The following is a 14,089-nucleotide window of genomic DNA, read 5'->3' as shown; positions in this document are numbered from 1 at the left end:
TAAACAACAACCTATAAGACTGAAAATACTATGCAAATTAAAATGATATGCCCAAAGAAAATTGCTTAAAGGGTCTTAGTTATTACTTTACTTTAGTTATTAGAAATAGTTTAAATGACATAACTCTACCATCTTTTATTTAATTTTAATGTTTTAACATCATCTGCGCTTGTACTATTTCACTTGGCCAAGCTTTTTTTAAAAAAATGTAAAGTGATATGCATCCATTAACAGCCAAATATATAATTAACTTGACCCTGTAAAGCTTTTTCCTAAGGACTCAGAATTTATACACTGTGACCATCTTTACCTACAACACAAGAACTAAGAAAAGTTCCTGTGGAGGACATGGCACAGAGCTAACCTACAGAAGCAACAGACAGAGATCAAGCCAATCTGAGAGAATGACCTATGATTATTCAGGTCAGTTACATCCTCATCTTATTTTTGAACTTAACACTAAGAATCAGAGCAGCATAATATTCTCATGGTTTATAAAGAAAACCGTTGGAAAACACTTGTTTTATACATGTATGCTATTTTTGTCTTCAATTAACAATGCTGCATAATTATGCTAATGAGATTTCGGCCAAGATGAAGGTACAACAAAGGTACAGAGAAGTAGAACTCATGGGTTAGTATTTCTGGAAATTCCTACGGAGAAAAACATATGCAATAGCGTAGGCAAAAGAGTATGCAAAATTGTAGGAGTTAACAGGGTGTTAAAAAAAATTTCAAGAGTTTGCCATAAAAATAAAGGCCTACTTGTAAATAATGTTCCGTTGAGAGTCTACCCTTCTTCTAAATAAACCAAAACCTAATAGCTTATGGGTCTGTTTTACATTAGGGAAATATAGTGTGATATATTCAATTTGCATTATATATAATCAGTTTTCTCTTTCACAATGGAAGACCATGTGTACTCACTTATGGCTGCTGTTATCACAATGCACTTTTATGAACAAACAAGCACTCTACATGTCTGGCCACTTTATACTAAATAATATTTGGGCTATGAAAAAACTTTCAGAATTTTAGTGTTTCTCCACAGAATGCCGTGGAATGAAATTAGTCGAATTTGTGTCGTTTACCTCTTATCAAGAACGTTGTGTATCTAGTGAATGGTAAATTCACTGAAATGCTTTTCCTGATAAAGGCACATTAAGCCTAAATGGTAACAAACATCTCTTCGTAAATTTCCATTAAAGCACCAGCTTTAGTGCTCTTAAAAGGTAAACAGAGGAGGCGGCAGCACTGGTACAGCAGTAGGGCATTCTGACTTGCATGTGGCTGACCCAGGTTTGACCCTGGGTACCACATATGGTCCCTTGACCACCAGGAGTAATTCCTGAGTACAGTCAGGAGTAAGCCCAGAGCACTGCCGGGTGTGGCCCCCAAACAAAAACAAAAGTAATTATAAATACAAAATTAAAAAAAAAAAAGAAAGAAAAAGAAAAGGGGAAAAATGGAGACAGGGCCAGGCAGATAGCTCAAAGGGGCTAAGTGCACAGGCAGTGCATGCAGGAGGCCTGATTTGATCCCGAGCACTGTGTCGTCCCCCAGTACTGCTGGGAGTCACACCTGGCCAATGTGCTGGGAACAGCCCCTGAGCAGTCAGTCATGGCCCCAAAAGGCAATGGAAAAGAGAGATGTGTCACCAATGTGTGTGTTTGAAAGGAATTCCTTGAGTACTCCAGTGGCAGAGCAAAGGCATGAGACCCTAGGTTCAATCCCTGACAAAAAAAGAAAATTTTCCAGAAATTTGAGGTTGTTGGCCAGAATTCCTCTTAACACATCTTTGCTCAGCGGATCAAAACAAAAATTAAATTTCTAAAAGGCTGTCTGAAAAAACATTCACTTCAATTAAAGCATTAACTTTAAAGCATTATAGGTGAAGTCTAAGACTGACATGATTTTGGAGAAAAGGAGGAGAAATTTACTGACCTAGCTCATGAGTGGGCCTGAGCATGATTAGGTTAGTAGATATGGTTCCTGGAAGGTTCCACAGCTACTTTCACAGCACATTAAAATAAATTAGCGTATTTCCCTAGACTTATCTTCTATTACTTTTTTTATAAGTTACAGTGTGTTCTCTCCAACTGTACTTTTCTTCCCAATCTACTTTTCAAGAAACTGTCAAAGTGAATAAACATAAAAGGGAAGCCTAGAAAACTTGCGGGGAAAGAAACAGCAATAAAACTATCATGAATTCTGCTTTTCTCTAGAGTAGGTCTTAAATAAGTTTATGATTATTCTCAAAATATCTTCACTTGCTTTACTATAGAAAATAGCCTTAAAATCATCTGTATGGTTATTTATAGCCCATCAGAGGTTTGTGCAAACATTTCAAATCTATTCCTTCCAGTCTTCGGATAATAGCAGTAATTCAATAAATATAAATATTACAATAAAAACCATTTAAAATATATGCAGTGAAACTTTAAAATGGATCCATAAGCTCAAAACTAAATCACTAGGAAAACCTTCACTGACATATATTTATAAATAAATACCTTTAGGTATAAGGATTCAAACTTTATCTCAAGCTTTCCAAATGTATCCAAAAGCAAAAACAATTAAAAACTGGGGTATGACAGGTGTGTATGTATATAAAACAAGATGTTCAAGCAACATAAGTTCATATGTTATACGAAACATTTTAAGTGTGGGCAATCTGACTGATAAACAAATATTGAGACTACTAGCTTCCTGATCCCAGAAAAAAAATATATAAAACTTTTATAGACTCCTCATTAAAAGACTGATCTCCTTTATTACAGAGCTTTGCATAGACCTTTTAAATATACAAATCACTGGCCAGAACTCTGCTTACCAACTATCGTCTTCCATTATCACCAAATCTTTAGTTAAAATAGTAGCCATATTTACATGAGGGACACATGAAAGAAAAGGGTGAGAATCACAGTTAAAACAGACCTAGAAGGACTGCATTAGCAACACACATTTCTTGCCTGCTAAATGGAATATAGTTTCCTGATGTGCAGGGGATAGATAATATGATTGAAGTCTTCTATATGCTTCTGAGATAGGTAAGCAAACTTCTGTGTTTACCTGAGACAAATGCTATGTATTTCAACCAGGATATAAAATGGAAGAGTCAAACTAGTATGTTTCCATATTTTAATTTTAAGATTTGCAAGCTCTCAATGGAACCTGCATCATAGTAGCAAATTATATGCTATTATACAACAGATTTTTTTTTTTAAGAACAAAGCAAATTTGCAGGTGATGGCTAAATACTTAATGCATCTTTGGTTTAGGAAGACGAGAATAACGATTAGAGGCCAAACAATCCCCAGAATTCAAACTGCCATTTGGATTCTGCATGATTTCTTTTCTTCTCATTAGTGGCCTTGGAATGCTTGTCTTGGCCTGGAAATTTTGAGGTTCAACTCGTGGGGAGCCCAGTTGTTTTTGTTTGAAAGAGCTAGAAGGGGGACGGAGCTTAGATACTTTTGAATTTGCAAGACTTATTTGACTAGATGTTGGCTGAAGTTTTGCTGAATCACATGGTGTGATCATTGGTGACATCGTACAAGTGGGAGTTCTACTTGGTGATGATTCAGAAACTGGAGTAGGTACCAAAGAGTTCAACTTGGATGGCTTAAAATGCTGCGAGGACTGGGGCTGGTGCGCGTAGCCCTCTGGTGAAGAATGATTTCTTCCAACTCTCTTAGCCTGGTCTGCCATACTTGACTGGGGGGGTGTCTGAAGAGAAGTGTGTACCAACTGCTCATCACTACTTTGATTACTTGCCAAATGATAAGGCTTTTGAGCATCCACGTTCGTGTTCGTGTTTGCTTCAGAAGATGCACCCATAGCCTCGTCCTTAGTGAACTGAAGACCTTCAGAAAAAGGACGTTCTTCCAGACCCTGGTTGCTTTCTTGCTTCAAGCTGGGGATAAAGCTTCTGTCCAGACGTGCAACACCATGATGTGTACCCTGGACTGTATGTTCACTGTGGACCTCGGTATGTTGTGGTTTTATTAGTTTTCCCTGGGCGTGGTCTGTGGGTCGGGGAAGGCTGCTGGAAGGCTGTAGTACTTGAGGCTATTAAAATTAAAAATAAAATTAGCAAAAATTTATTTTATAAACGTTATCCAGGCTTAATATTCAATTAGGATCCATTTAGGTTTTGTTTGTACTCAATATATTTTAATACGTGTGGAATTTCATTAAAAAGTAAAACATTAAAATAAATTCATGAGACATATGAGTGAAAATGCAAACAAAAAATGATACAGGCAGCCAACAATAATATAAAAAAATAAAATCGAAGGAGGGGAAAGAAGTACTGATTTTCTACAACATACAAAAGATTCCTACCTTTAAGACTAGTACTTAAAACCTGACATGTGAGCTTAATAGAATTATTTCTAGAGTTCTCTGATTTTACCTCCATAAAAAAAATTCAGATTATAACTGTAACCATTAGAATATTACTACTTTTAAGGTATTTGTAAAAGAAAAATTTTGTAACACATGACCACATTTGTTGAGAGGTGTTCACTAATAAAAAGTACCAAGAAGTTGTACCCCTATCAAGAACTGAAATTACTAGCATGCTATTCTACTTAATGAAAGTCAAATCCTTAACAAAAGTTAAACTCAAACAAAAAATCAAAACGTTTAAAAATATTAAGTTAATGTCAATCTACCTTTAACAATCTTATTAGAATTCTTAAAAATGAAATGTCTCTACGGCTTATTTGTTCTGTCTCATCACCATATAGAGCAGCAACTAGGGTTCTCGTGGAAGGGGGGAGAAAGAATGCTGAAGAGTGAGCATTTATTTAGTAAAACTAAAAATAACTACTGAGTACCAAGCCAGAAGCAGCCCTGAGTACTGCTGAATGCAGCCTTTCCCCACCCAAATAAATAAACAGAAACGGCCAGAGTGGGAGTACAGTGGGTAGTGCATTTGCCTTGCAAGCAGCCAACCTGGGTTTCATCCCGGGCATCCCATATGGTCCCCTACGCCCCACCAGGAATGAATCCTGAGTGCAGAGCAAGGAATAAGCCCTGAGCACCACTGGGTGTGGCCCCAAAACAAATTTTAAAAATTAAGATAAAATTTAAAGAAACAGTTTGTTAAATGATGGGTGGAAAAAATAAGTGTGCCTACAAACTGTCTTCACCTAATAGTTCACAAGTACCAAGTTTTTAGTGCCAAATAGGTTTTGCTCCCGAGTTCACAGTGTGGCTTTATTTTCAATAATTAAGAGAAAACATACAGCTTACATTACTCTGGGATGTTCAATTAAAAAAATACGAATCTTCAAGCTATCTTTCAGTGGGGGAGTTCCCTAACTGCTACACTCTCTCCAGCCCCTTAAATAGTTTTTAAAGATTGTCGATTTTAGTGGCTTGCTATAACTTCTCCATTTTGTAATTTATTTGAAAACTAGTTCGTAAATAAATTCTACTATTAAAAAGAAAAAAAAAGTCTCTTGGAGAAAAAGAAAAGATTATAGCAAGGACCAAGAAAATAATGTTCTCCTGATAAGTGATAAGTATAGAACTGGCTGCCCGCTAAGGACTGAACAATCATTAATAAACAGTTAGAAAACTGAACAAGAAACTGCCTCTTAACCTCCAGCAAGCACAGCAGATGTGTTCTGTGTCACCTTGTAGTGCGATTTTCATAAATTATAAATGCTTAACTATTAATACAAAGGCATCTTCCCCATATTCACTAGTGTGTCTATGCTGTCATCTTCAGAAGGAATTCAAAGTAAAAAATGAAAGATTCCACATTCTCATAGATAAGAAGACCCAACAGGAAGAAATATCAAACATCTCTCTTTCGTGTGCATGCGCAGGTGGGTTGCAGGGAAAGCTGTCCTCAGGAGGCCCAGGGCCCCGCTGGCAACTCTCAGCCAACTAGCGAGCTGGTGGTTCCAAGCAAAGGCCTGAGGACATGGTGTTCCCTAGTTCACGGTGTGAGATAACTGGACCAGTCTGGAAGTGCTAGGACCCTTCTGGGCCACACCCAGTGGTGTTGGGGTGGCGGTGGGGAACCGAAACAAAGCTGGATCAGGGGCATGCTGGGCATGAGCTATAACCTCTGTACTACCTCCTGGTCCCAAGATCAGTCGTTAAACAATAAAAATTTAAAAAACTATGTATGTATTCTAATTAGACCTAGGGAAAAAATGTCAATGAAAACCATGTTGTATCTGTGGTCGAGAGGTCTAGAGAGAGACAGGGAAACAAGTCAGACCAGGTCTTAAGCAGAACAACATTATGGGGGGAAAAATGAAATCATGCCCAGCCAGAGAGATCACAAAGGGGATACAAGAATTTCAGATTCTGAACTCAGTTTTAAAAGAATGAGGAGTAGTCTTCCAAGTTGACAAGAAGGAAAAATATTCAGAAAGCCTAATAGAAAGCCTAGTACATGCTAAACACAGAGGAGATAGAGAACACAGTTCCAGGAACTTCTGGTTGTTAAGATCAGATATGGAGACCACAGTACTGGTGGGGGAGTGTAGGCACGGGCAGCGCATAAAGGAACACATGGCAGGCTAAGTAGTTCTGACTCGTGTGCAAGACAACAGCAGACTTTGATAGTTAAGAAGGAATCAGAAAATCCTGTGAGTATTTTCAAATGTCACTCTGGACCCGTCAGTCAATGAGGACTACAACTGAGGGAGATAGGACTGAAATACAACAGCCAGGGAGTTAACAATTGTTAACAGTCAGGTAAGATTGGAAATGGCTCTGAAGGTGGCACAAGAAAGGAAGAAGTTGTTTCAGAGGAACTGAAGATGAATTCCAGGTTTCTGGCACTGGAGATGAAAGATATTACTGCCCCACATCAAAAACAATGTCTAGGGAAGTTGCCCATGGGTACATTCACTTTAATAGCTCACAAGTCTAGAGGGCAGAAGAAAAACCACTCACTACTGCGAGGAAGCTCCTTTTTGTCATAAAAATGGAGGGTTTAAGTACTTTTGTTCTGCAACTTGAGAAAAGGTTTTTGAAACTAAGGGAGTTTCAAAAGGTGGGGCTCATTCCCAGACTTAAAAAAGCTAAGGGTTTCAAACTGAACTCAGCAACTTCAAATCTTACTTTAGTTATATACATGTTCTTGAACATACCCAATTCAAGGAATTTTCAGTGCAATGGCTATGGGTTTCATGATCAAGAGTGTCTGAAGAAGGCACTACTGGGTAACTGTGTGAGAACTGTAAGCATCTCCAATGACTATCCTAAATGTCTACTTTCAGGGCGTATAAAGATCACTAGACATTTTGAGCTCCTTATAGGCATAGATCACATTTTATTCATTTTTATTGATATGGTTGGAATTTCTAATATTTGGTATGTAGTGGGGGTTAAATACATATTTGATAAATAATACATAAATAGGATTAATACGTGGTATACTACAGAATTGATTCTTTGGTAATAAATTATCAACACACTTCTCAATTAACTAAGTCATACAGTAATAATAATCAAGTAAGAACAAGTTTTTAAAAACATTAATAAAAATATTAAAAAACTGGTTAGCTGAATAATTCATGTTTATGAAGACAAGAGGATAATTAGATATTAATTTGAATACTGCATCTCCTAGTTGGTGCCAGGTAAGCCACAAATATTTTTTCCCCAAAGACTAATATTTCTGGATGAGTTGAGTATATTTGAGGGGGGCTGTCTTAGCAAGCACTCAACTATTTTCCACTTCTAATTACAATAATTAAATATTATACTTTTAAAACACAAGGCTATCCTAGTACATCAGAAGAGCTCAATAAATATCACCTATGAGTATTGGAAATTATGTGATTATTAATTCAAGGCATGACTTGGATCATGGGGTTGGGAAAGAAACATTCTACAGAAGTCCTAGTAACAGACTACTAACACAAAATAAAGGTGCTCCTAGGCTTCAAATACACATGTCAATGCTTTAAATGGCAGGTACAGTATTATCAAGGATCCTTATATGCCTTCCTAAAAATAAACCAGAAGTAGGACAAAAAAGCACTTAGACTATGCATACAGATATGTAGGGGTGCTATCACAGTACTGAACCACTCTGCTTACCGAACCATACTAAAAGCTGAGTTTTAGTTCTAACTTTATCATTATCATTTGTGGTAAGATACTAAGTAAATTATCTTACCATTTTGAAGTGTAACCACTTATTTTCCTAAAAAGAGTGTAACAACATTATATACACCTCACTTTAGTGCTTTTACACAAAAACTGAAAACATGACTACAAAGCACTCGGTATAATGCCTGATGCATTATAAATAATGGGAAATGCTATGCTCTGGTTTTTGAAGGAACAGTTTCCCTTCTTTCCAATGTTGGTCATCTAAGCTCACATGCATCCACTTCAATCATAAAACTCTTCATTGCTGAGAAGAATTCATGATCTTCACTGTGGTTCATCACACTTCAAAGATTTCTATCATTCATATTTATAAATACTCATGTATCAGCTCCTATAAACATTCCTGTTCTGGAGTCACCAAGCAGTAAAATGGCAGCGAGAAATATCCTGGTTGGTGAAACTATTTCAAAGTATGTAAGCGAGAAAGAAGGAAATATTCTGAAGTGTCAAACCAGACACAGGAATTACCTAAAATTATTTTCCTGGTACATTATTCTTACTAATATTACTACTAAATATATTTTAGAGATTAAAAAGAAGATGGTAGTGAAGCCATCTTAACATGCCTGAATTTCATGCAGGCTCCGACATGCATCATGCAAACTGGGGGGAAAAAATGATGGAAGGCGGCAGAAAAAAATCTGAAATTGTACTGTACCACGCTTTGTCAGAGAAGTAATGGACTAACTTCTCAACTCCTTGCCAATGGCATAATGGGAGAGCAGAGACAAGAAAAAGACAGGACAATGGTGTCAGAGACCACACACAACACCACGGCATTGCCATGACTGGGTAGCAGCCAACAGTAATTGCTTTACTTTTGCTGTGTATTTCTAGGCATTATAATTTAATATCTGTATAAAATTAAAACATTTTTAACAGGTTCATACTTTATTGCTGAAATGCTTTCGAAGTTAGCAAATAACCATGTCCACAGAATGGAATATTAATACTTCTCACACATAAAAGGAATCACTTGAAAATTTTTACCAAAACAATCAAAATAATTTTTGTTATTTTTATATCCAAATATCTAAGAAAAGATTTGAGGTTTAGTTCATGTAATCTCTTCCAAGAGAGAAATTGTCATTTTAATAATTTCAGAATATCTTTGATACTATAAATACAACTCAGATTTGCTAGTTTACTTCATGGTACTGCACTGAAAAAAATCAATAACATATAATCTAACAATTATCTACATAAAATGTGATGTTCTATATTATAAATAGGATCCATACATCAGTGTAAAATGGAAGCTATGCTTAGATCCTTAAAATAACCACATTCAAAGAATTCTGCTCTAAATTCATAAGAATTCTATCACAGCTTCCAAAGTTTCTTGAGAACCAGGTAAGCTTAGTCCTCCAGATCTCAGAATAGTCTCTATATCTCAGAGAACTTAGAGAAAATTAATAAATATAAATTATACAGAAACAAAGTTATTTAATATAAAAAATTAAAACTCAGAAAGTTCAATGATTTTCCTAAATTGTTCAGCTGTTTTAAAAAAACCTGCAAAGTGACTAACAGTTACTTATGCAAGCATTTACTACATGAACAAAACCAGTGTGAGAGGCTTAATATTCAAGGCTCTTTATCTCTAAGACACAAAATCTAACAGTATCTACCTCTGGGAGGCAAAGCAATTCAGAAAAATAAAACTAGCATCATAATAGTACAATTCCATTGGTGTGACCAATATGAATAGTACATTTATCCAGAGTAAGATACTGCAGGCAGTACGGTACAACAACAAATATGGTTAACAAAACAACCTCACAGTCTGTGGAGTAGTATTTCTTAATAGGTTAAATGTTGAGAGAGAAACTAACACATGCCCGGGTTTTTGGGATGGCCTTCTAGACCATGCATTTGATGCACATTTCTAATCGTTTACCCAATGACAACTTCAGAGTCCATGAAATTATATTTGCCATTCTAAAAAAAAGCCTACTATGAAGTCAATATTTTTTATTTTTTAATGTTACCTTCGTTTTCACTTTTAAGGGACAATATTTTATTTTTATGAAAAGTCACTGTTTTTCCTTATTAGAGCACTAAAGTTAGTGCTATCCTTAAACATGATCTTGATTAGGAACATATGGTAGAGCCAATCAGATTGAGCCACATTAATGGGTACCTCATGAAAACACAAAACAGTTCAATACATATCTTGAGTCTCTAGAAAGTATATACCTTTGATTAATAATGTCATTTTATGAATTAACTTAAGTAAAGACATAAAATACTGATCTATATACAAGGATATACTAAAATGCAAGTAATCTCTCTAACAGACAAAAATGGAAGTAACAATAAGAAAAGATTAAACTGGAATATATTTAATATTACATAGCTATTAAAAATACTTTTAAGGAATGTCTACTACATAAAAATTCATCATTGTATCTGAAAAAAAAAAACAAATAAACAACTGAAATTAAAATGAGTATATCTATCCTAAGACAAAAATACTGTCTCATAAAATCTTTTATCTGAAATTTATTAAATATACACATGTGTTGGTTATAAACACATGCTTTATTCAGTAAATACACACTGAACTGTGATATAAAAGGAAGCTTAAGTTCTTCTATAAACTGAAATTAAATGAAAGAGTAGTACATAATACAATATAATTGCTGGGGCCAGAGAGAGAGAGTACAGCAGGTAGAGCTCTTAGTGCCTTGCACATGGCCAACCTGGGTTTGATCCCTGGTACCACAATATATGCCTACCAGGAATGGTCCCTGAGCACAGTCACCAGTAGTAAGCCTCGAGGAACACTGTATGTGCCCACCAAGACAATTCAATTCTCATTTTTAATTTAATTCTGATGAATATGATGTTTTTATAAATCAAATTCAGAAATTAGACAATAACTTAAGAAGAAAATGCCAGGTTATTAAGACAAAAGTAAACACATTTATGTTACAGTTGTTGTGTGAAAACAAGTTTTTCTTTCCATCTAAGTTACTGCAAATGGAAGTTAAAGGTAGGTATGTTCTTTCAAGAAAAATGTTAAGCATTTAAAAAGTAACTTTAGGTATGACAAATAGACTTTCTGAAAAGCTAAATATTCCCAGTAGCATCTGATCTGGCAATAAATACCATTTGGAATTACATTTGGTCTTTTATTTGCAAAATGCACTTATTTTTATTATTTTTTTTGTCTTTTCTAATTTTACAGAGTTGGAAATTCAAAGGCTAATATAACTTAGCTATGACCAATAAATGAGGAAAAAATATACATACCAAATTTCCTGAAAAGAAAAACATGGGGATTTTCCTTCTATCTCATATTTTAGAGTTAAATTCACTAGGATCATCCTTGGTCTAATCATTTCTCAACTGAGAAAAGTGAGATATCCCTTGTAAATTTCATTTAATTCACTGTATATTTTTTAACTTTTTGTTGAGAACAAAAATCAAAAGCATATTTAAAGAAATGTATTTACTTATGAAAACACCAAACAGTTCAATACATATCTTTGTTTCCACAAAACAATTATAGGGGTGAAGGGTGTTGGGTGATATCTGGCAATTCACAGGAGCTGTATTCCTGGCCCCGCGCTTAGGAGAGACCAATATGCGGTGTTGGGGATTCGAACCCCAGTTGCAGCTAAAGTGGCTGCATGCAAGGTAAGTACCTTATCTCTTGTACTATTGCTCTGGCCACAAAAAAATAACAACAAAATTAAAACCCATAGTCTTAATGAAAATTAATAACTAAGTTCAGTTGGCATCAGCATTTAAAAAAAAACACACTTCACTTACACTGATGTTGAGGATAAGAACTTTATAAATATTGCTATAGAAAAAAATCAACTGTCTAAAAACACTTATAAAATTAACTTCTCAAAAAATTAGCACTAGGAATCACAAGTTGACTAACATAACGCTGAATGTTTAGTGCAGAAACATAGGGAACAGTTCTAAAACCCTCTAAAAGCCACCAGATCGACCCTGTAATTCTTTATCCTTTCATTTATTTTACAGTGAAATAATAACAATGATGACAATTTTATTATTAAACTGCTTCAGCTGTTCCACATGGCCAGTTTAAAAAAAAACACAGTAGTTTCGAAAACATTTCTCCTCTAAAGAAACCTGTCAAGCTCAGTAAGGCCTACCAAAAGTCTGTGGACATAGGTAACTAGGTCATTCTAGTTATCACTTTCTACAAACAGGATCTCCTACGTTTCAACAATCATCACGCAGGCAGTTCTCTTATCTGCACATAGGAGACTCGACCTAGGGAAAGACTGCAATGAAATTCTGTCTTCTCTTCTCTTAGATGGTGGCCACTGCATCTTAATTCTGGAGAATCAAAACATCCCTTTGGATATGAGATGTAGAGAAAGAAGGTGCAACCTAGAAAAGCCCAAAAGACGAGCCTGATAGTTGTGTTGCAGGACAGTGCTGCTTTGTAGCTGAACTAAAAGGACAGTTCTGAACCCCCGAGGAAAGGAAGTATCTAAAACATGGGAAGGGGGGCTAGAGGAGCGAGGGGTGTGTATGTGTGTAAAAAAAATTTCCACAACTACACAAACTAGTCAAATGGGTGTTTCTCACAAACATTTTAAATTCCACTTTCCTGCTAGCTGAGGGGGAGGTAGCATTGTAGCACTGTCCTCCGGTTGTTCATCAATTTGCTCCAGCGGGCACCAGTAACGTCTTATAATGGAGATGTTTGGCATAACAAATACGCCACGGGGAGCTTGCCAGGCTCTGCCGTGCGGGCAGGATACTCTTGGTAGCTTGCTGGACTCTCCAAGAGGGATGGAGGGATCCAACCAGAGTCTGCCATGTGCAAGGCAAAGGTCCTACCTGCTGTGCTATCGCTCCAGAGGGGACAGTAAGGTTAAGAAAAAATTGTTGGAGGAAAAGGACAGGGACAAACAGCTTTAGTAAACAGAAGGTAGGTGTGTAATTCTGAGTTAAGTTTGTGAAATGAACTTATTCACTGACTACAAAACCTAAGTACTATCATTCGCTAGAGTATCACCTAATGGTGCCTGCAATTTAGGGTAATTCATTAAGAACTAGGCTAGGCTAAATCTTTAAACAGAGGACAAATAAAGTAACTCGCTTGAAGCAAAAGACATAAAAAAAGAGAATTATAAAGGCAATGAAAGAAAAGAGGAGGAGGAGGAGAAATTTCCTTGCTTCCACAAAACAAATTAAATTTCTATTAAATGAGCTAATATGAAGACTAATATAATTCTTTATTTTTTTGCAAAATAAAACACAAAAGGAGAGACATAATAATAAACTTTAAATACTGAAATTCATGTTGGCATGGTACTTCTTAATTTGACTAGTTCAAAAAATATTATCTAAATAAACATTAAAATTTTAGATTGCTAAAAATTTCCACTTTTTAACCTTTTCTACTTTACAAAGATATGAACTATTAATTTTAAAACTGCTATGAATCACAATAGGGGTAAATCCATGGAGAAGGCATAAAAGTGACTCTGATTGACATTATCTTAGAGCTTTTGGGGGTGACTTTTCAAAAAAGATAAAATATAACCAACTTACCAGGTATATTTAAGTAATAATACAAAATAATGAAGTAGTTTTTAAACTGCTAATGGAGACAATCTTAAAGTCAAACAATTACTAAATAATTAGAAAGGTTAGTGAACCATGCATATCCAAGCCATTTCTTCTGTACCTAAAGCAGCTGATACAATTCAAAGAGTTATTAAGCTGTTAGAAAAGACCCTTGAAAAAATTATTAAGGTTGTTTTATTTCTTAGATGACAGTGAAATGCAATCAAAGCATTATTTAAGAAATGTGCAATGGTCTAGTAAGCCTGTTCCCTAAACAATATGCATCTGTCCATTATACCACCAAAGATAAGTGTATCTACGTTTTTCACATAACCAGATTAAAAAACAATTTTCATTCACATATAACAAG

General features: G+C 35.5%; 1 protein-coding gene across 4 annotated transcripts in view; it reads right to left on the bottom strand.

Moving 5' to 3' along the window:
- Window positions 1-738: 738 nt before the first annotated feature.
- CCSER2 (coiled-coil serine rich protein 2) overlaps window positions 739-14,089 on the bottom strand; it is a 130,184-nt gene continuing 116,833 nt past the window's right edge. For 2 of the 4 annotated variants that reach the window (XM_056130493.1, XM_056130494.1), the window contains exons 12-13: window positions 8,813-8,852; window positions 3,875-4,071 (exon numbers count right to left, since the gene is read on the bottom strand). In XM_056130493.1, the coding sequence (XP_055986468.1) occupies window positions 4,008-4,071; window positions 8,813-8,852 (104 nt within the window). In that variant the 3' untranslated portion in view covers window positions 3,875-4,007. Of the gene's footprint in view, window positions 4,072-8,812; window positions 8,853-14,089 lie in introns of all 4 variants that reach the window. The other 2 variants (XM_056130492.1, XM_056130495.1) reach the window with 2 other exon arrangements.

This window comes from Sorex fumeus, unplaced genomic scaffold, assembly GCF_029834395.1.
Source record: "Sorex fumeus unplaced genomic scaffold, SorFum_2.1 ptg000078l, whole genome shotgun sequence".
NCBI lineage: Eukaryota > Metazoa > Chordata > Mammalia > Eulipotyphla > Soricidae > Sorex > Sorex fumeus.
Note: the sequence above shows the minus strand (reverse complement) of the source record. Positions and strands in the feature narration are given on the sequence as shown.